Genomic DNA, 27,381 nt, shown 5'->3' with positions numbered 1-27,381 from the left:
GTCTTTTGGCTGGTCTTTATTGTGTTAGAGCTGCTGATCTATCCCAGAGCTTGTGTGTGTATGTGATTGCACTGTACCCTGCAATCACACCTGCAACCCTGTACATGTGACTATTAACCAATCTGAATCTGTGTATGTGTGTGTGTGTGTGTGTGTGTGTCTGCCCATTGTCCCCCTTGCACCAGGAGTGCAGGCAGCGTAGACATATAGAGTCTGACTGGGAGGAAACCCTCAGCGCCCTGTTAAACCGGCAACCTCCTCTGTCACTCCTCTGTCTGCCGCCACTCCAGACACGGGGCTGGAGCTGCAAACAAAGAGCTCAATAAAAATGTGGGTGATTAAACAACTCCCCTTAATTGCTCCTTTTGTCCGGGAATCAAACGGTCACCCTGATTACACAGGTATGGGAGAGGCAGAGAGCTGGCCGTGCCGACGAGAAGGCCAGACACCTCTGCTATCCCTCTGCCTGCCCTCACGGCTCACGTCACCGCCTTTTTATCCCACTAAACTAAACAACCAGCATCTGTGTGATATGGTGTGTGTGTGTGTGTACATGTGTGTATGTGTATGTGTATGTCTGTGTGAGTATGTGTGTCTCTGGCAGGTAGGGAGAGCGAGGTAGAGAGACAGAGGAAGAGAGAGGGTTCTGAGGTGAGCGACACCAGAGCTCCCCACAGTGGACGGTTGCTGTATTACAGCAGGCTATCACAGTCCACACTCTGGGCTCTGAGCGAACAGCCAACTGGCTGTGCTGCTGAGGGGACGAGCCAAACCCAGGGCCTGTGTCCAACGTGACGCAGCATGTGTAAGATCACAGCAGCATGGGAACCATACACATCATCTGCCAGTTACAGAAATTAAGACATTTCACTCAAACACAAGGCCCCGAACACAGCGCCTGTCAAATGGGTCAATATGAAAGGGAGGGGCTCAATTACTGTGCCCGCAAATATACACATTAAGTGCCTTTCAAGGGTCTGTAAGTACTTCACTGTAGTACTTCAATGCTCTCTCTCTCCACATTCACCACTTGTGAAACACAGCAGCCATTTTGGTGCCAAAACACCCATCATATTAGAGCTGGGCTCAGTCAGTTTCAGAGGAGAGTTTTCTACGGTCAGATTTAGAGAGTCAGAGTAGGAATTTGGCTGGAGAACAGGTCTTAACAACCCCTCTCTACGAGAGAAACGTGCTCCCTGCTGACACCATATGGAGCACCTACCTACCAACACCACGCACAACAAACAGGTCTCCTGTTAATGCATTCGTCTGACCAAACCCAACAACCACACAAACCCCACAATTATTGCCATCGCCACGATGCACCTGTACACCAGAATGGCTTTAGCTTATAAATGTTATTTTGAATTGATGAAGTTAGATGTTTAATAAAACTGCCATTGATCGTCACGGTAGTGAGACACACTGCTACAACAGTTGGCATGGTGGACAGTAATCACGTCTGGGTAGTCACACGGAGCGAGGACGCCCCCTGCAGTCTGCGAGACACCAGTGCATATTTTCATGTAACGTCGTAAAGTAACAACACCCTTTCTGCTCCACCAATCAACGACTCTCTAAACACTACGGAAAGAAAAGGAGGCAATTATTAAAATTGTGCAAAATCTTTATTCATTCCTTTCATCATATCTTTCCATCGTCGTCACCATCATGAACACACCACTGACAGAGAGGGACAAGAACAGATAGGGATCTGAATACAGTCACTCTTAATGGGGGGACAATAGGTATCAGCTGTCAACGAGCCCTACACACCGCAGCCAGAAGGAGCACTGGATGGTGAAGGCTGGGTAAGGTGTTTCCCCCAGTCTTTTCATCTCTACAAACAATAATTGACATGTGCAGATAGAGCCATTTCTCTCCCAACAGTACATTTCTTCTTCTCTGGTCCATATTCACATTTACAATGTTCAACACCAACGCCACTATGCATGTATGTCCGAGTGAAGACATTTTACCATTAGGGACATTTAGTTATTTTGTTCACTTTTACTCCAAATATAAATCTTTCGGTGGTTCCCTGTCTTTCTACACACTAGACAGGTAGACCTTGAGACAGGCTGAGAGAGAGAGAGAGAGAGAGAGAGAGAGAGAGAGAGAGAGAGAGAGAGAGAGAGAGAGAGAGAGAGAGAGAGAGAGAGAGAGAGAGAGAGAAAGAGAGAGAGAGAGAGAACATACATTTTATCTGGGCTAAGCAAATGTTGAATGAGTGCAATGTCCAGTATAATGTACTATAGTACAGAAAATACAAATAACCCACACATACATACAACTAATTGATAAACAGAGTAAATTATACACAGGGTTGCCGTTCCCCAAGGTAAACCATAAATATGTAAGTAAAGCACTTGAACAACATCCAGTGTCCTGTGGGTAGGGCCATAGCCATATAATATCTTCATGTATTATATCTCTCAGAGTAGGGAGGGATAGCGGGCTGTAGGGCATGGATTCACCTGGGGTCACTGCCCTAGTCTCTCAGAGTGGGATGGACTGTACTTTATGGAGCAAGTCACAAGTCAGTGCGACAGTGCTATGGGTTTTGCATCATGCTCTCTCAAATTCAGCAGTCTAGAGGGCACCAGTATTCTCTCTGTCATAATTTTGACTCTCCGGTCTAATTTCCCTAAATGAAACATCAGGAGAAGACAAGAAAGCCTTTAGTCTACAGAGGGAGCAGGCTGTGGCTGTGTCTGTCTGTGACTAGTCTCTCCTGACAGACTGGTAACAACATTAACTAGTGATGGATTTGTCCTGTGTAACATACAATCATTTTACTCAACCAGAGGACTTCAGGTCCCTCTGTCTGTGCTATCTGGAGACAAACTGACCCACTACATGACGAGGCACGGTAGAACACTGCTTTGACCCGGGAGATAATTGCATCTTGGCCCGTCAATTTATGTCATTAGTCAAAGAATAGGAAATAAACGGATCACTGAGAAAATGCCTACAACACAATAAAATAACACATTTCTACATGCATGTAGATCCATGATTCAACACCCACAGGGGGGTGTAATAAACTAAACATGACTCCTTCTTCTTCTTCTTCTAGATATCCACAATGAGAACTGATGAATATAGATACACAGTCCAAAGGATTCTCACATTTGCAGCTGATAAAAGAGAGTGGATGAGACTTGACAGTGGCTCAGGAGGAAATGAGAGACCAGGGGCTGAAAGGGAAGTGTGTGTGTGTGTGTGTTAGTGTCTGTGTGTGTGTGTGTGTGTGTGTGTCTGTGTGTGTGTGCGTGTGTGTGTGCTCTTGCGCTTCAGCTCAGAGTGTGTGTGGCAAACCAGTCCGGCTAAGGTTTCCTTCATTCATCCCTGTGTTTTCCAGCTCTATCTAGCCCACAGGTGTGGCTCACCGGAGCACAGAGTAGGAACTGTTACACATGCTAGCCAGACACAGGGAGAACGGAAAGCAGAGGAATAAAAAGTGAGGGGAAAAAAGGGAAAGGGATTGTAGATATGAGGCGTAAAGATCCTCAACCTCCCTCATCTGGTCTGAGTTTGTGTTTCCCAAATGTCTGTCTGTATTTATGTCTATAGTTCTGTCTGTCGGTCTATCTGCAGTACAGACCTGTTCCTCCAAGGGCCACCGGGGAGCCTCCATTAGCTGGAGTAGATCTGGGTGCCGATCACACGCATTATCTCCTTCTGCACCTTGGGCTCCTGGGTGTTGATGTTGGCATCTCCCACCTGGCCATCCTCGTACCTGCAACACAGAGGTGACAGTTCACATTGGATGAAACGATGTGACTGTTAGTTCGCTGTCTTGCTGTGCGTTACGTTTTTATCGTTCCTCATGTTGTTACATGGTTGTGGAAGGTCTTACGGAAACGCAATAACAACTTTACAGGCAACAGACGGAACCAACGTGTCACACGGATTTCTAGGGGAACGATAAGAGCCAGGACGAGGTTACTCACACGAAGAAGAAACGCGTGCAGACGTGGTCGGACACAGGACACACCCAGATGTTGCCGTGCTTCTGCAGGTCCTTGGACGTGATCACTGAGACAGGCAGACGGCGTTAACAAAACACACCACCCCACGACCAAGAACAATTGACCCAGCTCGTCTGTACATTTCATGTGGTACAGTATTTACCTTCACAAAGGGCAATGCAGTTTAGATTCCGGCTCTGGAGAAACCTTGACTGGATAGGACGGCTCTGTGGAGGCAGCCAACACAGAGCATGATGTCATGCTCGGACACGTATCAACAGGGCAAATGGTTGTAAGTCCTACGTGTATGAGTCTCTCACCATCAGACACTGCACCTGTGGAACGGTATTCATTCGGTTGTAACGCTGCACCAGCTCATCTTTGGTGGGCATGCGGTGCTGTCCTTTACCCATCCCTGAACACACACACACACGGATGGGAACAAACGCCAAGCTGTTCAGAGCTGTACTGGAGCTGAGATACTACCATATGCTGAGCAGGTCAACGGCTGAACATACTTTTGAGTTCTGTTGCTGGAACAACACAGAGGAGGTGAGGATGGCATAGGGTCAGGGTATTGTTCAACCTCACTTAAAGATGTCTGCTTGCTTACCCAGTTAGACTTGGACGCACATACACACAAAACTAGATGACGTCAGATGAGTGTGTGATATGCAATGCACAGAGCCAGACACATACAGACCAGACCAGCAGCCCCACAGTGGACACACAGGACAATGTAGTGCAGGGACAGCACAGGTAGGTGAACCCAACCCAAAGATGAAGATGGACTGTGCCAGAGACAGAGACAAGTCAGCTGAACAAAGAGAGCAGACACAACCAACCGTCTGAAGGACGAGGGGTGAGAGAGAGAGAGAGAGACAGAGAGACAGAGAGAGACAGAGGGAGAGAGAGAGACAGACAGAAAAACAGAGCGAAACAGAGCGAGACAGAGAGAAAGACAGAGACAGAGATAGAGACAGACAGAAGAGCAGAGCGAGACAGAGAGACAGAGAGAGAGCGAGACAGACAGAAAAACAGAGCGAAACAGAGCGAGACAGAGAGAAAGACAGAGACAGAGAGAGAGAGAGAGATAAACAGACAGAAAAACAGAGCGAAACAGAGCGAGACAGAGAGAAAGACAGAGACAGAGAGAGATAGAGAAACAGACAGAAAAACAGAGCGAGACAGAGACAGAGACAGAGACAGACAGAAGAGCAGAGTGAGACAGAGAGAAAGACAGAGACAGTGAGATAGAGAAACAGACAGAAAAACAGAGCATAGCAGATGGAGACAGAGAGACATAGAGACAGAGAGAGACAGAGAGAGAGAGAGACAGACAGAAAAGCCGAGCGAGACAGAGAGACAGAGAGAGACAGAGAGAGAGAGAGAGAGAGACAGACAGAAAAACAGAGCGAAACAGAGCGAGACAGAGAGAAAGACAGAGACAGAGAGACAGACAGAAAAGCAGAGTGAGACAGAGAGACAGAGAGACAGAGAGAGAGAGAGAGAGAGAGACAGAAAAGCAGAGCGAGACAGAGAGACAGAGAGAGACAGAGAGAGAGAGAGACAAAGACAGAGAGACAAAGACAAAGACAGAGAGAGCGAGAGCAGGCCATTGCCTGCCGGACAGAGGGCCATTCCTACCTGAGTATCCAAAGGAAATGCTGGAGATGGGGCTGAGATAGATACCCTTTCCATAGGCTGCACCATGCAGCTTGTGTTGAAAAGAGCAGGGGGAAGAATCACTGAGAGCCCACCAGCAGAGCACACACTCAAGAGACACACACACACACACTCAGAGACACACTGCCAGAGGAACATACACTCAGAGACACACACGCTCACACACACACACACACACACACACGCACACACACACAAGAGACACACACACAGAGAGGTAGCAGTGCAGAGAGAAGGTAGAAGGTAGAACACAGTGGGCTCTATGTTGAACCACGAGGTGAAGTGCAATAGAAAAAGAAACCTGCCTAAAGTACAATATATTGACTATTGTAGGACCCCATGGTCTCCTGTTCCACTCCCCCTACTAAGACCTCATAAGATGTTGAGGTGAGGTAACAAACGTCCATGTAGAAGTTCTTGTGTTGAATATTCATGTAAATCATCCATAAGGACGTGGAACTACATCAGAACGGATGGCGACAGAACAAGGGGACGACGAGGATGAAGACGGATGATGAAGACGGGGAATGTTTGATGGACATCCATGGCAGAGCAGAGGGGGTTTCAGCTCCAGTGGAGAGGTGACACCCACGGAAATACTTTGTGAGAGTGGAGGAAGAAGAATCACTTCTGAGTTTAGGAGACAGAGATGACATGTATCTGAAGGACAGCGTGAGAGAGAGAGAGAGAGAGAGAGAGAGACAGAGATGACATGTATCTGAAGGACAGCGTGAGAGAGAGAGAGATGACATGTATCTGAAGGACAGCGTGAGAGAGAGAGACAGAGATGACATGTATCTGAAGGACAGCGTGAGAGAGAGAGACAGAGATGACATGTATCTGAAGGACAGCGTGAGAGAGAGAGAGACAGAGATGACATGTATCTGAAGGACAGCGTGAGAGAGACAGAGATTACATGTATCTGAAGGACAGTGTGAGAGAGAGAGAGATGACATGTATCTGAAGGACAGTGTGAGAGAGAGAGAGATGACATGTATCTGAAGGACAGTGTGAGAGAGAGAGAGATGACATGTATCTGAAGGACAGCGTGAGAGAGAGAGAGATGACATGTATCTGAAGGACAGTGTGAGAGAGAGAGAGATGACATGTATCTGAAGGACAGCGTGAGAGAGAGAGACAGAGATGACATGTATCTGAAGGACAGCGTGAGAGAGAGAGAGATGACATGTATCTGAAGGACAGTGTGAGAGAGAGAGAGATGACATGTATCTGAAGGACAGCGTGAGAGAGAGAGAGATGACATGTATCTGAAGGACAGCGTGAGAGAGAGAGAGAGAGACAGAGATGACATGTATCTGAAGGACAGCGTGAGAGAGAGAGAGAGACAGAGATGACATGTATCTGAAGGACAGTGTGAGAGAGAGAGAGATGACATGTATCTGAAGGATAGCATGAGAGAGAGAGAGAGAGAGACAGAGATGACATGTATCTGAAGGACAGCGTGAGAGAGAGAGAGAGACAGCGATGACATGTATCTGAAGGACAGCGTGAGAGAGAAGAGAGAGACAGAGATGACATGTATCTGAAGGATAGCATGAGAGAGAGAGAGAGAGAGAGATGACATGTATCTGAAGGACAGCGTGAGAGAGAGAGAGAGAGAGACAGAGATGACATGTATCTGAAGGATAGCATGAGAGAGAGAGAGAGACAGCGATGACATGTATCTGAAGGACAGCGTGAGAGAGAGAGAGAGACAGAGATGACATGTATCTGAAGGACAGCGTGAGAGAGAGAGACAGAGATGACATGTATCTGAAGGACAGCGTGAGAGAGAGAGAGAGACAGAGATGACATGTGTATCTGAAGGACAGTGTGAGAGAGAGAGAGAGAGAGATGACATGTGTCTGAAGGACAGCGTGAGAGAGACAGACAGAGATGACATGTATCTGAAGGACAGCGTGAGAGAGAGAGAGACAGAGATGACATGTGTATCTGAAGGACAGCGTGAGAGAGAGAGAGAGACAGAGATGACATGTGTATCTGAAGGACAGCGTGAGAGAGAGAGAGACAGAGATGACATGTGTATCTGAAGGACAGCATGAGAGAGAGAGAGAGACAGAGATGACATGTGTATCTGAAGGACAGTGTGAGAGAGAGAGAGAGAGAGATGACATGTGTCTGAAGGACAGCGTGAGAGAGACAGACAGAGATGACATGTATCTGAAGGACAGCGTGAGAGAGAGAGAGACAGAGATGACATGTGTATCTGAAGGACAGCGTGAGAGAGAGAGAGAGACAGAGATGACATGTATCTGAAGGACAGCGTGTGAGAGACAGACAGAGATGACATGTGTATCTGAAGGACAGCATGAGAGAGAGAGAGAGAGAGAGAGAGAGAGAGATGACATGTGTATCTGAAGGACAGTGTGAGAGAGAGACAGAGACACAATGAGATTTGCTGTGCGAGCTGAAGGCGTGACAGAATGAACAAACACACGCTCAAGGTGAAGAGGAGGGAGAGAGCGAGGGACGCAGAACAAGGAGATGAAAGACGAGTCTTCCAAGCTCTAACGGCAAAGGTTCTAATACTGTAATATACTCATAATCAACTGCTCACTGACAACAAACACCCTGCTGACTTCTCCCGGTCATACAGCATAATACAACAACAGGAAGGAGCGAGATGTCGTGTTTCAAAGGTGCATTCAGCATGAACCTAAGAGTCTATAGACATAGAAGTAGATTGTCATGCATGTGGTTTAATGTCTTGTACATTGTCTTGGACTACCAGGAGGTTCAGCCATATACATATTAAACATCATTAGGTTCAGCATAGAGGTAAATAAGAGAGACAGTATAGGTGATGACCGTTACTGACCTTCCTTGGGTCCCTCACCCACTCACCCACTCTGTGGATCCTCATAGCGAAACAGACATGGGGGCGGGGCAGCAGTCGTAACCTCTGACCTAGTCTACTCAGTGCTCTTAGTGGTCAACCCAGGCAGCCACGCCTTCAGCCAGGCCGACTGGTAACCCCCAGCCCCCCAGCAGACAACACAGCCCCTCCGCCTCTCTATCAGGACAGGAAGAGGCATGGTGTCCACTGCTGTCAGAGCAGGAAACAGGAAGTGCTCGACATATGCCAGGGGGAAATTACTGGTGGGCCTGGCATTTTAAAGCGTCCAATACATTGAGAGAGAAACCTGGCATCCGTTACTGTCAAAATGGATCAGCTGGACAGCCAACCTGCACTGTGTGTGAGGAGGACAGACAGGCGCTGTCCAAGGGAGGATGCGTCTTAGTTCAGCCAACTGCTGGATCTACATACCTGCAGTTTGGTATAAGAGGCATTGACTAGTCCATTTCTCAGAACGGAGTGCCAGTTCTCTATATGGGAACCACTAGAGCAGGTGCAGGGAGAGAGAGAGATAAGGAGAGCTGTGAATAGTGAACACTTCTTCCTCAAACAGGGCCAGTGCTTTCTAAAGGCTCCAACAATGCTGTGCAGAGAGCGTTCAAAACATCATTATTTCCACGTTTGCATGCCCACCATTTATGGACAGATTGTTATACTGTACCTTGAGTAAAGCATTCACGCCCGTGAGATATCTACATCTTATTGGCAATGCAATAAGTCTGTTTCCACTGTGTTTTTGTCTGATTGTATGGGATAGTAATTCTATTTTCTAAACTTGTCATGTTTGTTTGCTAAAAACAGCAGGATGGCTGAGGACCTACAGCACAAGAACAGCTCAGAAATCTCCTGATATTACATCACCCCTCCTTCTCTTTTCAACAGCAGGATGTTACGTGAATAGAAGTCTCGGTGGGAATACATCAAACTGTACCGTCTCTCATGTCTTATTGTCCTCAAATAAACCCCAAGGGGTGAAACAGGGTACCCATGCTGTTATTCTTAGCAGAGACAATGTTCAAGAGGAGTGGTTGTTGAATTTAAATCAGCTAGCTGCCTGAGGGACGGAGACAGTTCTGATTGCTTTGAGATGGTCCCATGCATGCTTCTGTTTCGTGCCTTTTGTACAGCAGGGGCATGGCTGTCTGTTGCTCACACTGATATTGCTACATCAGGGACCCAGTACTGCTGGGAAAACAGGGTGTGGTGTCTGTTCACTGTGCTGTCAGCTGGTGGATGCTGTAACTACCAGATATGTGGGACTCTATTATGTGTTGTCTCTGTGTCTATAAGACTGGGCGGCAGGTAGCCTAGAAGTTTCAATCCCGGATCTGACAGGGAAAAGAAAATCGGTCTGGAAGTGAGCTGGCAACCGGAGGATGCTGGTCTCTAATCCCAAATGCCGTTGCCTGACATTGTGCCCTTGAGCAAGGCACTTAACCCTCCACAACAACTGCTCCACTAGTGCCCAGTGTGGCAGCCCCCTGCGCCAACCGGGATGTGTCTTTGGGAGGGGATGGAATTCATTTCGGTTGGACTTTGTGCACAATTGACGAATCAAGTAATCTCAAACTTAATAAAACATAGTACCTATTCTGTATGTGGGAGTCTATGGTTAAGGGGAGGTTGGTGCTGCCATATACTGTGTATGGGACCACTACAGGGGAGTGGCACCCTTAGGGGAGAGAGAGGGGACTCACTGGAAGGCAAAGGTGCTGCCGTAGAGCTTCTTGGCCGTGCGAAAGCGTGCCTCCTTGGCAGGCGGGCTGCTGAGTAACAGGAACTGGTGGGATGTGTGCATGAACTTCAGTTGCTATAGGAGAGAGAGAGACGGAGGGAAGGAGAGAGAGAATAGAGAAGCATGTAGTGGAGAAAACACGGCAACAGTTACGAGGAAGAGCAGACACCAGAGATCTGTGTTATTCATACCCTACTCAGAGGCAGCTTGACGATATGGGATCTGTTACTGGATATGATCCTAGAGAGGGAGAGAGAGGACGAGATAGGATGGGGAGAAGAAAAACAGGTTAGTGAAAGAGGCAGAACAAGGTTGGAGGTTTAGATTGCAGGAGGTGTAAGCAGAGACCTTCTACCTACCACTGTAGTAGAGGGTGGGCCAGGGGGTCCAGTTTGTCCATTTGTTTCTTAATCTCCAGATATGAGCCCTGGAAAAGACAGCTTTCATTATTTCACACCCCACTATCCTTTCGTCACTAGACTACCAAATCTAAATATGACAAGGAGACGACTCAATGCAACAACACATATATAGTCTCTTTTCACAGCCCAAGTCCAGCACAGGACTGCCCTTCCTTCATCCCAGCCTCCCCCAGACTCAGTACCTGGGTCATCTCGCGGATGGACATGACACTGTCCAGTGCTTTTTGCAATCTCTCATAGTTCTTCTTCTGTGACCAGGGAGCAAGATGGAGCCACAGAGACAGGCGTCAGAAGGACAGGGAGAGAGACAAACATTGGATTAATACCTACAACCCATTCAATGAGCCCAAAGTAATGTTTCAGAATGTTATCACATATTAGGATAACCAGACATCCTGTAACGTGGTGTGTAACCACAGCAACAGTAGTGACCTTTGGGTTGAAGGCCAGAGTCTTGGGGTCGTTGGGGTCGACCACAGACGGGTAGGGTTCAAAGATGATGCTTTTACGAGGAGACTCCAGAGCAGCCCGACACATAGCCACCAGCAGATCCACCACCTAGGGATCAACATGAAAGCCCATCAGTTATCACCACATAGACAGGGACAGACAGACCAGACAGGGGGATAGAGAAAGTGTGTGTGTTGTTAGTCAGGCAGTCACCTCTGCTCCAGTGGCCACCTCCTCTGCTGCTCCTGACATCACCCCCAGAGTGTAGAAGGAGAACACACATAGCTCTCTAGTGCACACAGCCGGCTGCGCACCCACACACACGCACATGCACACGCACACACACACACACACACAGGGCAAGTGACACACACACGCACATGAACAAACATCAATCTGAGTGAAACGGAGAAACTTGCTCATAACTGAATAGAAACGTTTACATTTTAACGTTCACTTCACATTGTATGTTTTCTGTAATGTGGTCTACCTTCAACATGGATCCGTTCTGAAAGACGTGCTGCTCGTCACAGACCACACAGTACTCATTGAGAGTGGGGATCCTCTGCTCCGAGTATTTCATTATCTGTCAGGAGACAAAACATGGTATTCCTGCCAATCACTCCCTCTTCTCCTCCAGCCCCATGTATCTTCTATCGTGACATGATCAGCTGACTGGGCCTCTTATCAACTTTTTAGTCTGTCACTTTACCCAGGGTTGAAACAAACCCATTATACACACGCACATGAATCTAAATCATTTGATAGGTAAAACATTTCCTCATTTCAACTTTCATGAATCAATTAAACAGAGGTGGAGACCTTCTTTAAGCATACACTATGTCCTCTAACTCTTGGAAGGGTCATTTGACCCGTGATCAGTGTTTGTGCTTTGGAGTTGTTTCGGAAGGACGTTCAGAGTGAACTAAAAGCCCTAGCTTTGTCCTTGAGGTCTTATCTACCTGTACTAAGAAGCCATACTCCAAGGTAGGGATGTTCTTGCAGTGTCCGCCCGCCTGGGATGAGAAAAACAATTCAATCAGCTGCCTCGTGGTAATCTGCGCTGGGGCCCTGGCCGCCGGGACAGCCACAGTCTGATGGGTACAGTGAAGACAAAACATTATGGGACACGGCGCCAGCCATGGTCAGGTATGGGTAGGGAGAGGCTCAGGAAGGAAGGTAAGGTACAGTACTGTAGGTGTGTTGGTTGGGGGAGGGGAACAGTCAAAGTTCTCAGGTAGTTCAAAGCGAGAAAACAATTAGATAGTGTGGATAATAGAATGGGGAAACAGTTGCTTGTTACGAGTATTGCTCTGAATTCATGCCCTTTCTGATATGGATGATGCATTGTGTTTGACTGTTCTAGCTAGCTGTAAGGTCACAGTGATTTTTTGAATGGAATAGAATACACGTCAAAACACACACACACATGAAATGTCATTAGGTGCAATAACTGGGCTCTGAGCAATATTTAGACATGTGTTTCTGTGTTTCACAGCTCAAATATCATCAGGTCCAACAGCAATATGTGGAATGACGTTTATGTGTATTGTCTTGACCTCTGTTTTGAAACGTGTCTGCATGTCTTGACTGCTGTTTTGAACATGTCTGATGTATGTGTGTTGACCTTTTGCATATAATGTTGTCATGTTTATGTGTTCACCTGCCAAGGTGCTGCAGATGTAAGTTAGCTGTTAGCTAAATCTGGTGCAATGCATCTCTTCTCACTTCTGAGATGTTTGTGTTGTCCAAATAAACTTAACAAATAAAAATAAATAAATATGGTGTTGTCTGTGCTGATGTGTATAGGGGTAGTCAGGAGAGGGGTGTGTGATGGTGGTGGTGAGGCGAGGTGGCCTCCGACCTGGCTGTTTGGGGGGTAGCTGAACAGCTCCCCCTTGGGGTTCTTCATGGTGCAGGAGATGGAGCGATTCATGAGCCGGGTCACCCTCAGCTCTGGAACACTCAGCTTCCCCTTCAGAACCGTGTCCTGGATCAGAGGGTAGCTGGGGGACCTGGGAACACACAGACACACACACACAAACCAGAGACCATTAATGGATAGACCTGGAAGTATACAGCACATACACATACAGACAGACATTCAGACTCCTACGCAAGGAAATTATACGAACACCAAAGTTCAGCGCAACCAATTAGTGAGTATGTTTACATGCAAACTAATAATTCGATATTAAGCTGATTATGGCAATTCTCTGAGTTTGGCACTAGTCATGTAAACACCTTACTCTGATTATCTTAATCTGTGTAAGATCAAGCAAAGTAAAAGCATAACTTGGTTAAAACACCTCCATTATCTAGCAATCTAGGACATGTAAACACCTTTATTAGAGTTCCTGTGTTGTTATTGATCTGCGCGTGTGCTATCACCATCAATCAGAGCCTCCCTCGAGCGAAGTGAGTTCAGGAAAATGTCTTTAAAATAGTGTACACATACAAATATTATACGTCCAAACTCAAATAGGCTTCCCAAAAATAACGTGGTCGCTGTGATACAATGTTTATTTTGATTGGCAATTTTCTACATTTTTCCATCAGGAAGCCGGATTATGCTCTGTCCATGTGTAGCGGATTGTAAGCGAAATCGTTCTTCTTGCAAACCATGTAAACGTTTTAATCTAAATATTATATTAAACAAGAGTATTCACAATAACTGTAATGTTGAATGGATGTAAAATGTACCCATTGACTACTGAGATGACAGTGATGATGAAATCTGACGTAGCCGGGACAGTACTAGAAGCTATAATAGTATCCGGGATAGTACTAGAAGCTATAATAGTATCCGGGATAGTACTAGAAGCTATAATAGTATCCGGGATAGTATTAGAAGCTATAATAGTATCCGGGATAGTACTAGAAGCTGTAATAGTATCCGGCATAGTACTAGAAGCTGTAATAGTATCCGGGACAGTACTTGAAGCTATACTAGTATCCGGGATAGTACTAGAAGCTATAATAGTATCCGGGATAGTACTAGAAGCTATACTAGTATCCGGGATAGTACTAGAAGCTATAATAGTATCCGGGATAGTACTAGAAGCTATAATAGTATCCGGGATAGTACTAGAAGCTATAATAGTATCCGGGAGAGTACTAGAAGCTATAATAGTATCCGGGATAGTACTAGAAGCTATAATAGTATCTGGGATAGTACTAGAAGCTATAATAGTATCCGGGATAGTATTAGAAGCTATAATAGTATCCGGGATAGTACTAGAAGCTGTAATAGTATCCGGGATAGTACTAGAAGCTGTAATAGTATCCGGGATAGTACTAGAAGCTGTAATAGTATCCGGGACAGTACTTGAAGCTATAATAGTATCCGGGATAGTACTAGAAGCTATAATAGTATCCGGGATAGTACTAGAAGCTATAATAGTATCCGGGATAGTACTAGAAGCTATAATAGTATCCGGGATAGTACTAGAAGCTATAATAGTATCCGGGAGAGTACTAGAAGCTATAATAGTATCCGGGATAGTACTAGAAGCTATAATAGTATCCGGGATAGTACTAGAAGCTATAATAGTATCCGGGATAGTATTAGAAGCTATAATAGTATCCGGGATAGTACTAAAAGCTGTAATAGTATCCGGGATAGTACTAGAAGCTGTAATAGTATCCGGGACAGTACTTGAAGCTATAATAGTATCCGGGATAGTACTAGAAGCTATAATAGTATCCGGGATAGTACTAGAAGCTATAATAGTATCCGGGATAGTACTAGAAGCTATAATAGTATCCGGGATAGTACTAGAAGCTATAATAGTATCCGGGACAGTACTAGAAGCTATAATAGTATCCGGGATAGTACTAGAAGCTATAATAGTATCCGGGAGAGTACTAGAAGCTATAATAGTATCCGGGATAGTACTAGAAGCTATAATAGTATCCGGGATAGTACTAGAAGCTATAATAGTATCCGGGATAGTATTAGAAGCTATAATAGTATCCGGGATAGTACTAGAAGCTGTAATAGTATCCGGGATAGTACTAGAAGCTGTAATAGTATCCGGGACAGTACTTGAAGCTATAATAGTATCCGGGATAGTACTAGAAGCTATAATAGTATCCGGGATAGTACTAGAAGCTATAATAGTATCCGGGATAGTACTAGAAGCTATAATAGTATCCGGGATAGTACTAGAAGCTATAATAGTATCCGGGATAGTACTAGAAGCTATAATAGTATCCGGGAGAGTACTAGAAGCTATAATAGTATCCGGGATAGTACTAGAAGCTATAATAGTATCCGGGATAGTACTAGAAGCTATAATAGTATCCGGGATAGTATTAGAAGCTATAATAGTATCCGGGATAGTACTAGAAGCTGTAATAGTATCCGGGGTAGTACTAGAAGCTGTAATAGTATCCGGGACAGTACTTGAAGCTATAATAGTATCCGGGATAGTACTAGAAGCTATAATAGTATCCGGGATAGTACTAGAAGCTATAATAGTATTCGGGATAGTACTAGAAGCTATAATAGTATCCGGGATAGTACTAGAAGCTATAATAGTATCCGGGATAGTACTAGAAGCTATAATAGTATCCGGGATAGTACTAGAAGCTATAATAGTATCCGGGATAGTACTAGAAGCTGTAATAGGAGCCATACTTGGGGATGGGAGAGAAGATGCTGAGTCCTGCGCGGAACTTCTTAATGGTTCCCCCGGCCTTGAACCAGCTGTGTCTCTTCTCCTGCTGGGCCTTCAGGAACTCATTACTGAGGTGCTTCCACTGCTGGGACGTGAACGTACTCAGGATCCTATAGGGCAGACAGCACAACCAGTCACAATCAATTAGCAATTAGCAGATGTCATTGACTCTACTGTACATTTAAGTCCATAATATACATTAAATGACCAAAAGTAGGTGGACACCTACTTGTCGAACATCTCATTCCAAAATCATGTGCATTAATATGGAGTTGGTGTGCAGGCCAGTCAAGTTCTTCCACACAGATGTATTGACCTCGCTTTGTGCCCTTGGGCATTGCTATGCTGAAACAGGAAAGGGCCTTCCCCAAACTGTTGCCACAAAGTTGGAAGCACAGAATTGTCTAGAATGTCATTGGATGTTAAGATTTCCCTGCACTGGAACTATGGGGCCTAGTCCGAACCATGAAAAACAGCCACAGACCATTATTCCTCCTCCACCAAACTTTACCGTTGGCACTGTGCAATCGGGCAGGTAGCGTTCTCCAGGCCTCCGCCAAACACAGATTCGTCCGTCAGATTGCCAAATGGTGAAGCGTGATTCATTACTCCAGAGAAGGCGTTTCCACTGCTCCAGAGTCCAATGGCGGCGAGCTTTACACCACTCCAGCTGATGCTTGGCATTGGGCATGGTGATCTTAGGCTTGTGCACTCGACCGTCGGCTGTCCTTTTCTGTGAGCTCGAGTGGCCTACCAGTTTGCGGCTGAGCGGTTGTTGCTCACAGACGTTTCCACTGCACAATAACAGCACTTACAGTTGACCGGGGCAGCACTAGCAATCCAAAACTTTGACGAACTGACTTGTTGGAAAGGTGGCATCCTATGACAGTGCCACATTGAATGTCCCAGAGCACCTCAGTAAGGTCATTCTACTGTCAATGTTTGTCTATGGAGATTGCATGGCGGTGTGCTTGATTTTATACACCTGTCAGCAATGGGTGTGGCTGAAGGGGTGTCCACATACTTTTGCATATTAAGTGTAAGTTGTATAGGTGTCATTGAAAATGGTGGAAATCTTGTGAAATTAGCGTAGGACCCATGGATAGCCTCTCTGAACCAGAATGTGAGGAATCGTGCTGAGTGGCATATGACTTGAGTAGGACTCACTTCTTGAGCTGCAGGCCCAGGCTGAAGCCCTCTTTATTGGAGGGCTGGAACACCTCCACTGACGGTTCTGAGAATAGATTACACATTATTTCGCAACCCATAGGAGTGACGAGCTCAGCTCTCATTAAACACACACAGGCACACATACAGTTGAAGTCGGAAGTTTACATACACCTTAGCCAAATACATTTAAACTCAGTTTTTCACAATTCCTGACACTTAATCCTAGTAAAAATTCCCTGTTTTAGGTCAGTTAGGATCACCACTTTATTTTAAGAATGTGAAATATCTGAATAATAGTAGAGTCAATGACTTATTTCAGCTTTTATTTATTTCATCACATTCCCAGTGGGTCAGAAGTTTACAAACACTCAATTTGTATTTTGTAGCATTGCCTTTAAATTGTTTAACTTGGGTCAAACGCATCAGGTAGCCTTCCACAAGCTTCCCACAATAAGTTGGGGGCATTTTGGCCCATTCCTCCTGACAGAGCTGGTGAAACTGAGTTGGGTTTGTAGGCCTCCTTGCTCGCATGAGCTTTTTCAGTTCTGCCCACAAATGTTCTATTGGATTGAGGTCAGGGCTTTGTGATGGCCACTCCAATACCTTGATTTTCTTGTCCTTAAGCCATTTTGCCACAACTTTGGAAGTATGCTTGGGGTCATTGTCCATTTGGAAGACCCATTTGTGACCAAGCTTTAACTTCCTAACTGATGTTGAGATGTTGCTTCAATATATCCACATAATTTTGCTCCCTCATGATGCCATCTATATTGTAAAGTGCACCAGTCCCTTGTCATGGAAAATTGCAAGATTATGTTATAATGCTTGAATTGCTTTATAATGGTTATTTTATTCGACAGAATAGAATATTCTGTTAACTATTGTGTGTGTGTTCTACTGAAGATGGGCCTCTATGAGATAACATTGACAAAAGAGATTTACGATGTCTTTGGGTGATAAACCCTAAAGAGCATTCCAGAGAACATGAGCGAATTGTTCTGTTCTATACCGTACCAGGGAGAGATGGTTTCTGTTTGGAGTAGGAGGGCCAGACACTGGTCTTTACAATGAAAACTGTTGACACAGCAGTAACTGTCTGCTATGTTCTATAGATATCTTCCATACAAATCTTAACCTTTGTGAACTGTTCCTAAGATCTGTGGTTCGTCATGTAAGTTGAGAGGGGTGTATCTTGGCTATGAAAGATCTTTGTACTTTTCTGTTGGTACTTTTCAAATGGTTCATTAGAGATAGCGCATCATTGAAAGTCAAAAAGGCTATTGCAAAGCTCTTATTATTAAAGATGTAGTTTAATTATAACTCTGACTGGTGTGGGAAGTTTGTAACTCTCCTCATTTGGTAAAGCAGAAAAAAGCCACCACGCCCTCCTGCAGCAAAGCACCCCCACAACAGGATGCTGCCACCCCCATGCTTCACAGTTGGGATGGTGTTTTTCGGCTTGCAAGCCTCCCCATTTCTCCTCCAAACATAACGATGATCATTATGGCCAAACGGGTCTATTTTTGTTCCATCAGACCAGAGGACATTTCTCCAAAAAGTACGATCTTTATCCCCACGTGCAGTTGCAAACTGTAGTCTGGCTTTTTATATGGCGGTTTTGGAGCAGTGGCTTCCTCCTTGCTGAGCGGCCTTTCAGGTTATGTCGATATAGGATTTGTTTTACTGTGGATATAGATACTTTTGTACCTGTTTCCTCCAGCATCTTCACAAGGTCCTTTGCTGTTGTTCTGGAATTGATTTGCACTTTTCGGACCAGAGTACGTTCATCTCTAGGAGACAGAATGAGTCTCCTTCCTGAGCAGTATGACGGCTGCGTGGTCCCATGGTGTTTATACTTGCATACTATTGTTTGTACAGATGAATGTGGTACCTTCAGGCATTTGGAAATTGCTTCCAAGGATGAACCAGACTTGTGGAGGTCTACAATATGTTTTCTGAGGTCTTGGCTCATTTCTTTTGATTTTCCCATGATGTCAAGCAAAGAGGCACTGAGTTTGAAGGTAGGCCTTGAAATACATACACAGGTACACCTCCAATTGACTCAAATTATGTCAATTAGCCTATCAGAAGCTTCTAAAGCCATGGCATCATTTTCTGGAATTTTCCAAGCTGTTGAAAGGCACAGTCAACTTAGTGTATGTAAACTTCTGACCCACTGGAATTGTGATACAGTGAATTATAAGTGAACTAATCTGTCTGAAAAAATGTATTGTGTCATGTACAAAGTAGATGTCCTAACCGACTTGCCAATGCTATAGTTTGTTAGCAAGAAATTTGTGGAGTGGTTGAAAAACGAGTTTTAATGACTCCCACCTAAGTGTATGTAAACTTCCGACTTCAACTGTACACAGGCAGGCGAACGCATGCACACACACACACGCACAGACACTGGGGTTCTTCTCACCCGGTCCATCTAGGTACTGGGAGAGAGAGAATCGTAGTCTCAGAATGATGGGCTCTGTTCGGATGACCTTCCAGGCTGTTGCCACCTCCTCCTGGAACAAACACACACACAGATGATATACACATACACGTTCTACTATGCTGAATTGTAATACTGGAATGCCCAAAGATAATAAAAATGAAAACTCACATCCAAGAAACTGATATTAATCTGAAGGTCAATGTCCACATCATCAATGGTTCCATACTCTCTGAAAGAAGAAGAATAGCAAACATTCAGATGTAATAATCACATTAACTGAAAAGCTTTTCCGCACCAAGAAACTTGACATCTCAGTGGGTCTGACGTTCTCTGTAGCAAAGTATTTACTGATAATGACAATAACAGTTAGTGGTCTTGGTTTCCAGACTTGGCTGTGGCGACTGTGTGTGTACTGTAGTACCTGACAGAGACAGCACTGTCGGTATAGATGTCCTTCACTGCCTCGATGTCTGCATCCAGTTGGGGGTGTCGGTACAGGTCAGCAGCACAGCTCCCCTACAGGCCGGGAGGGGCACAGGTCAGACCACTGAATTATCCCCGGAGATGCTGCTGTAGCATCCATGTACAGTAATATGAGCTAGCACTGATACTCATGTATACAATGACTGTAGTATTAGAAAAGGTACAGGGGCAGTCTCCTGTTCTGCTGCCTCACAGGACTGTATCGGCGTGTCTCTATCTCTAGTTCCGTCTTCTATCTGTCTCGTTCTCACACACATATATTAGTGCCTACAAACAGGCTCTCATCTCTCGGTAGATGGTCTGAATCCACTGGAGAATAGGCTTTTAAAACCGGACTGAATTTACAGTACTTTCAACTCAATCCTTTAGAGATAACTTTTTGTAAAAAGCTGATTGAAAGATTAAGACATTGTGTATGTCATATAGGATTTGACGTAATAAGATTGCAGTTACTGAAGACCCCTAGGGGAGTTCTGTAGACCCCATGTGTTGATTCTGTTTGTATTGGACCAAAGAGCCTAGTGGGCAAAACTGGTTGAAATGAAGTCATTAAGACATCATTTCAACCAGTTTTGTCCGGTTTGCCCTCTGGGAGGGATAGGAGGCCTGGGAGGATGTCATGACGGCCTGGGTACCTGGATCCCATAGAGGAACTGCTCCGACTCATTCTCCCCATCTGATTCCTCATCAGTCCAGGACTGGCCTTTGATGTCCTGCAGGCATACAGACAGATGTGAAACGCCATTCTAGTTATTATCGCTCCATCTCCCATCCTTTCTCTCTCTCTGTCCATTTAGCTGACAGTTCTTCAAAGACTTCCAAATAAAGCTTTTGATGTCACGTCAAAGGGATGGACGGAGATCCATTTGGATAAACAAAGTACAACTAGACATGAAATAAGCCAAAGATATTCAATACATTATTTGTAAAACATGTATGACGATTCACTATTATGTTATTGTTTGGCTTAGTAGTTATCGACAGCAAGGGATCACGCCTTATATATCTATTAGAGATCTACACACATCAGACATTCTGACTGTATCTATTATGATAACTGCAGTCTGATGATAAACAGAGACTACAGTATTACGACTATGATACTACCATTGGATATGGTGTTATACGAGTTGTCTCACCATTGGGTCTGTTGTTCATAGGGGTTTCTCAGACAGGGTTAGGCTTCTCCCATCCATAACAGCTGAGCTCCATGTAGGTGGAGGGACTGAGGTTGAAGTCTGGCCTGGTCACTCGGACTTCCTCTCAAACTGTGGTACCTAATCATTTGGCATGAGAGACAGGAGGAACAAGAACAATAATCTTACAGTATGTCTCTTATTTCAGCATTTTCACAAAGCATCTACCTTAAATAAACACAGTCTACTAAACAATGATGCAATGACGTTTTCCGCATTGCCACTTCCTAATGGCGGCCTCCTTTTCCCCTTTTTCTTTCAATCATCTGCACTCCACCTTGCCATGTATCCTAGCAACAGCCACTTCTGCCATCTGTCACCGTCCCATTAATCACAGTGAAGACGGAGAGTGTGTGGGAGAGAGAGGCTTTATGTGTTTGTGCTTTGTGCACAATTTTATGTTTCGGTCATCTGAATATCCAACAGAATCTTCATCTAACCTTTTCAATCGGTGTACAAAAGATAAGGAAAGGGTAGTCCATTTGATTAAAATCACTTCATTGTATTACCTGCACTGTCAAGTTTAGGAATAGTCTTTGTTAGGAATAATCATTGAAATTGTGCAAAAATATTTATCTGGCTGAATTAGGAGTTAAAGCCAGGGATGGATATATTTATCTCAGGGCATTTTTTTACATTTTCTCAACATCCTAAAATTGTGATATTTCAATAGAGGTATCATCATCAGCCATTAAGCTCTCATACCTCACAATGACCTCAGAGGATGAGATCACTGTGCTAGATGGCACCAGGTGTGTACTTTTATAAACTGAATCTATGATATATCCCTAACAGCTCCTAACAAAAGCATAATAGCGTTACAGATTATACCGTACTTCCCTCCACATATTCCAGCTGCCATATCTTTACATTCAGATGCAAACACATCAGACATTGTGTCCCCTAAGCTAAATACAACATGCACTGAAGGCAATACCTTTTCAACATTGGACAAAATTACAACAGAGATGGCAAAAGATCTAGAGTGACACATCCAACACAAAAATAATATTATATCAGTTAAACTGCATAATGGTAATGGACTCCTGTCAGCTGAACGATGCTCATAGTTGATAAACACACACTCACGCTAATAAACACACACTCACAACACATACACAGCCTGTGGCTGTTAGCATCAACAACAAATCCAACGATGCCTCCTCTACCAGATACGTATGAGTCCATAAAAATGAAGAAACACTGTCTCTCTTTTCCTCTCCCTCTCTCTGTCTCTCTCCTTTCTTCTTCTGTGCTTACTCAGTTCAGCGACCTCATCTCTCCCCAAAACTGAGCCATTTTGTTTCACCAGAAGCTGCCTCTAGTGAGACCACATTCAATTTCAACTATAATGTATTTATCATGCGTTATTTTGCTATTAATGGTTTTCCACATTTCCTGGATGTTCAGCAATCCTCTTTGGAACCCCCCCCCCCCCCCCCCCCCCCCCCCCCCTCCTCCCGTATCCCCCCACCTGCATTGCCTATCCCCCGAACACCCCCACCCCCCCACCCCCTCGCCTCTCTCTGTCGTCTCACATACCGATAGAGATGCAAAGTGACCCCCTCCCCTCATTCCTTCAATGAGAATTAAACACACGCAGAGGCATGCAGCTTTACCCATCCCCCACCTCTCTTCTATCCGACACGCTTACCTATACAGGAGCTGGAGATGGAGGATGGAGATGGAGGATGCTGTCCTTGGTCCTGATCCTTTCCCTCTTAAAGGGAACACCTGCTTTTATATCCCTGCTATGTCCCCCCTGAATGAAAAATAAAAATAAAATGACTTAAAAACAGAAGTGAGAATTGTAAATGCCAAAATGGCTGCCTCCCTCTCTCTCCCTGTCGGTATCAGCCTCTCTGCTTCCCGGTGGCTGCTCTATGTCTGTGTTTATCTATTGCAGATCTCTGCTCGTACTGCCGTCTTAGTTTTTGCCTGACAACACTGAGGAGCCTGAGCATGCTCAGTTGGAGCTAGCAGCTGGTCATGTGACTTGCAGCTGACTGTGTTTCTGCTAAGGGGAGAAGGGGGAGAGAAAAATTTAGGAAAATGGCAGTCCTGTTAGTGCTGTGATGACTGTGTGTGTGTGTGTGTGTGTGTGTGTGTGTGTGTGTGTGTGTGTGTGTGTGTGTGTGTGTGTGTGTGTGTGTGTGTGTGTGTGTGTTTCTAAATCTGGGCCTGTGTATCTACCAGAGCAATCACTTTTTGAGAAAGAAGTGCATGTCTGTTGTCTGATACTATTTTAGTACCATTCTGTCTGTTACGCTCACAAATCGCCTTTTCTAAAAGATTAAATGAAGAAAATATATACAGTGAAAACTCAGGAACGACACCACAAAACATTAAACATATTACATTCTAATTAACTAATGAAATGTAGAAGCATTGGTACAGTATTTAATGTATTGCAGTGTGTATATCAATTATATAGCAGCATATTGTTTAGGATATTGTACTGTGGCTGAGTCAGCGTCTGAGCCAATGGCAATTAGCCTCTGTGCAACAGTCTTAATCAGTGTTTATCCTGGTTAGCTCCCTGCATCGTGGTAAGTACTGACCAATATAACGGACAGATTAGGCTCTGGACGAACTGTCTGTTTGGCTCTGCTCTGTGTCCACTCTTAGTAAGGAGTGCTGTCTCACTCTTTGCTGATGTGTTATGGCAGGAATTCAAAAGTGCAGTGACCCTTGTCAAGATTTTCTGCCTGAAGACAAAGATAGGACATACAGTGCATTCAGAAACTATTCAGACCCCTTGACCTTTTCCACATTTTGTTACGTTACAGCCTTTGTTCTAAAATTGTTTTATTTTATTTTTTAATCTCACCAATCGACACACAATACCCCATAATGACAACGCAAAAACAGGATTTTAGACATTTTTGCAAATGTAAGTATTCAACACCTACTCCTTCAAGGGTTTTTCTTTCTTTTTACTATTTTCTACATTGCAGAATAATAGTGAAGACATCAAAACTATGAAATAACACATATGGAATCATGTAGTAACAAAAAAGTGTTAAACAAATCAAAACATATTTTAAATGTTCAATTATTCAAATAGCCACCCTTTGCCTTGATAACAGCTTTGCACACTTGGCATTCATTCTCTCAACCAGCTTCATGAGGTAGTCACCTGGAATGCATTTCAATTAACAGGTGTGCCTTCTTAAAAGTTCATTTGTGGAATTTCTTTCTGTCTTAATGCGTTTGAGCCAATCAGTTGTGTTGAGACAAGGTAGGGGGTACATAGAAGATAGCCCTATTTGGTAAAAGACCTACTCCATATTATGGCAAGAACATCTCAAATAAGCAAAGAAAAATGACTATCCATCATTACTTTAAGACATGAAGGTCAGTCAATGTGGAACATTTCAAGAACTTAGAAAGTTTCTTCAAGTGCAGTCGCAAAAACCTTCAAGCGCTATGATGAAACTGGCTCTCATGAGGACCGCCACAGGAATGGAAGACCCAGAGTTACCTCTGCTACAGAAGATAAGTTCATTAGAGTTACCAGCCTCTCAGCATCAACTGTTCAGAGGAGACTGTGTGAATCAGGCCTTCATGGTCGAATTTCTGCAAAGAAAACACTACTAAAGGACACCAATAATAAGAAGAGACTTGCTTGTGCCAAGAAATATGAGCAACGGACATTAGACCAGTGGAAATCTGTCCTTTGGTCTGACGTCCAAATTGGAGATTTTTGGTTCCAACCGTTGTGTCTTTGTGAGATGCAGTGTGGGTGAACGGATGATCTCCACATGTGTATTTCACACCTTACAGCATAGAGGAGAATGTGTTATGATGTGGGGGTGCTTTGCTGGTAACACTGTTTGTGATTTATTTACAATTTTAGGCACACTTAACCAGAATGCCTACCACAGCATTCTGCAGCGATACGCCATCCCATCTGGTTTGGGCTTAGTGGGACTATCATTTGTTTTTCAACAGGACAATGACCCAACATACCTCCAGGCTGTGTAAGGGCTATTTTACCAAGAAGGAGAGTGATGGAGTGCTGTATCAGATGACCTGACCTCCACAATTCCCCGACTTCAACCAAATTGAGATGGCTTGGGATGAATCAGACCGCAGAGTGAAGGAAAAGCAGCCAACAAGTGCTCAGCATATGTGGGAACTCCTTCATGACTGTTGGAAAAGCATTACAGGCGAAGCTGGTTGAGAGAATGCCAAGAATGAGCAAAGCTGTCATCAAGGCAAAGGGTGGCTATTTGAAGAAACTCAAATGTAAAATACATTTTGATTTGTTTAACACTTTTTTGGTTCCTGCATGATTCCATATGTATTATTTCATAGCTTTAATGTCTTCACTATAATTCTACAATGTAGAAAATAATAAAAAACACTTGAATGAGTAGGTGTTCTAAAACTTTTGACCGGTAGTGTAAGTATTGAGACCCTTTAATTTTGATTGATTTATTTTTATTAAACTTTATACTTTATTTAACTAGGCAAGTCACTCAGTTACTCAGTACTTTGTTGAAGGACCTTTGGCAGCGTTTACAGCATCAAGTCTTCTTCGGTATGACGCTATAAGCTTGGCACACCTGTATTTGGGGAGTTTTTCCCATTCTTCTCTGCAGATCCTCTCAAGCTCTGTCAAGTTGGATGGGGAGCATCGCTGACCAGCTATTTTCAGGTCTCTCCAGAGATGTTCAATCGTGTTCAAGACCGGGCTCTGGCTGGGCCACTAAAGGACTTGTTCTGAAGCCACTCCTCCGTTGTCTTGGCTGTGTGCTTAGTGTCGTTGTCCTGTTGGAAGGTGAACCTTCACCCCAATCTGAGGTCCTGAGAAGGTGTTCATCAAGGATCTCTCTGTACTTTGCTCTGTTCAACTTTCCCTCGATCCTGACTAGTCTCCCAGCCCCTGTTGCTGAAAAACATCCCCACAGCATGATGTTGCCACCACCATGCTTCACCATAGTGTCTGGTTTCCTCCAGACATGACGCTTGGCATTCAGGCCAAAGAGTTCAATCTTGGTTTCATCAGACCAGAGAATCTTGTTTCCCATGGTCTGAGATTCCTTTAGGTGCCTTTTGACAAGCTCCAAGTGGCCTGTCATGTGCCTTTTACTGAGGAGTGGCTTCCATCTGGCCACTCTACCACAAAGGCCTGATTGGTGGAGTGCTGCAGAGATGGTTGTCCTTCTGGAAGGTTTCTCCCATCTCCACAGAGGAACTCTGGAGCTCTGTCAGAGTGACCACCGGGTTCTTTGTCACCTCCCTGATCAGGGCCCTTCTCCTCCAATTGCTCAGTTTGGCCGGGCGGCCAGCTCTAGTAAGAGTATTGGTGGTTCCAAACTTCGTTAATTTAAGAATGATGGAGGCCATTATGTTCTTTTTGGAACTTCAATGCTGCAGACATTTTTAGGTACCCTTTCCCAGATCTGTACCTCGACACAATCCTGTCTCGGCGCTCTATGGACAATTCATTCAACCTCATGGCTTGGTTTGCTCTGACATGCACTGTCAACTGTGGGACTTTATATACACAGGTGTGTGCCTTTCCAAATCATGTCTAATCAATTGAATTTACCACAGGTGGACTCAAATCAAGTTGTAGAAACATCTCAAGGATGATCAATGGAAATAAGATGCACATGAGCTCAATTTTGAATCTCATAGCAAAGAGTCTGAATACTTATGTAAATAAGGTATATTTCAAAAAAATGTTTTAATGCATTTGCAAACATTTCTAAAAACCTGTTTTTGCTTTGTCATCATGGGGTATTGTGTGTAGATTGATTAGGAACATTGTAATTTAATCCAAGGCTGTAACGTATGGAATATGGGAACTCTGTCAGACTGCAGAATGAAGGAAAAGCAGCCAACAAGTGCTCAGCATATGTGGGAACTCCTTCAAGACTGTTGAAAAAGCATTCCAGTTGAAGCTGGTTGAAGGAATGCCACGAGTGTGCAAAGCTGTCATCAAGGCAAAGGGTGGTTATTTGAAGAATCTCAAATGTAAAATATATTTTGATTTGTTTAACACTTTTTTTCAATACATTTGTAAACATTTCTAAAAACCTGTTTTCGCTTTGTCATCATGGGCTATTGTGTGTTGGTTGATGAGGTAAAGGGAAGGGGTCTAAATACTTTCCGAATGCACTATACTTCAAGAGCCTATGGTGGGGGAGTATGACATAATAATTTAATCAACTCAGTTCTATTGCATGACCCTTTCAATAGACATAATTATACAGGACAAATGTACACACCATCTCAAAGGATGGCT

The 27,381-nt window shown here is 44.4% G+C and overlaps 1 protein-coding gene across 5 annotated transcripts in view; it reads right to left on the bottom strand.

Annotated features, from left to right (window-relative positions):
- LOC110526356 (protein mono-ADP-ribosyltransferase PARP6) overlaps positions 1–23,058 on the bottom strand; it is a 39,005-nt gene extending 15,947 nt beyond the window's left edge. The window contains exons 1-23 of one of the 5 annotated variants that reach the window (XM_036980697.1): positions 22,777–23,057; positions 21,066–21,203; positions 20,562–20,639; positions 19,865–19,959; positions 19,612–19,672; positions 19,423–19,513; positions 16,995–17,061; positions 15,788–15,937; positions 13,010–13,160; positions 12,108–12,239; positions 11,636–11,731; positions 11,359–11,451; positions 11,128–11,253; positions 10,878–10,943; positions 10,633–10,700; positions 10,465–10,513; positions 10,236–10,348; positions 8,950–9,022; positions 5,622–5,691; positions 4,295–4,389; positions 4,138–4,201; positions 3,957–4,041; positions 3,608–3,742 (exon numbers count right to left, since the gene is read on the bottom strand). In XM_036980697.1, the coding sequence (XP_036836592.1) occupies positions 3,640–3,742; positions 3,957–4,041; positions 4,138–4,201; positions 4,295–4,389; positions 5,622–5,691; positions 8,950–9,022; positions 10,236–10,348; positions 10,465–10,513; positions 10,633–10,700; positions 10,878–10,943; positions 11,128–11,253; positions 11,359–11,451; positions 11,636–11,731; positions 12,108–12,239; positions 13,010–13,160; positions 15,788–15,937; positions 16,995–17,061; positions 19,423–19,513; positions 19,612–19,672; positions 19,865–19,959; positions 20,562–20,639; positions 21,066–21,068 (1,929 nt within the window). In that variant the 5' untranslated portion in view covers positions 21,069–21,203; positions 22,777–23,057 and the 3' untranslated portion in view covers positions 3,608–3,639. Of the gene's footprint in view, positions 1–1,609; positions 3,743–3,956; positions 4,042–4,137; positions 4,202–4,294; positions 4,390–5,621; positions 5,692–8,949; positions 9,023–10,235; positions 10,349–10,464; positions 10,514–10,632; positions 10,701–10,877; positions 10,944–11,127; positions 11,254–11,358; positions 11,452–11,635; positions 11,732–12,107; positions 12,240–13,009; positions 13,161–15,787; positions 15,938–16,994; positions 17,062–19,422; positions 19,514–19,611; positions 19,673–19,864; positions 19,960–20,561; positions 20,640–21,065; positions 21,204–22,776 lie in introns of those variants that run through there. The other 4 variants (XM_036980698.1, XM_036980699.1, XM_036980696.1 and 1 more) reach the window with 4 other exon arrangements.
- Positions 23,059–27,381: the final 4,323 nt, after the last annotated feature.

Source organism: Oncorhynchus mykiss, chromosome 6 (assembly GCF_013265735.2).
Source record: "Oncorhynchus mykiss isolate Arlee chromosome 6, USDA_OmykA_1.1, whole genome shotgun sequence".
Classification (NCBI taxonomy): Eukaryota; Metazoa; Chordata; class Actinopteri; order Salmoniformes; family Salmonidae; genus Oncorhynchus; species Oncorhynchus mykiss.
This window is presented reverse-complemented; position numbering and strand designations above follow the sequence as displayed.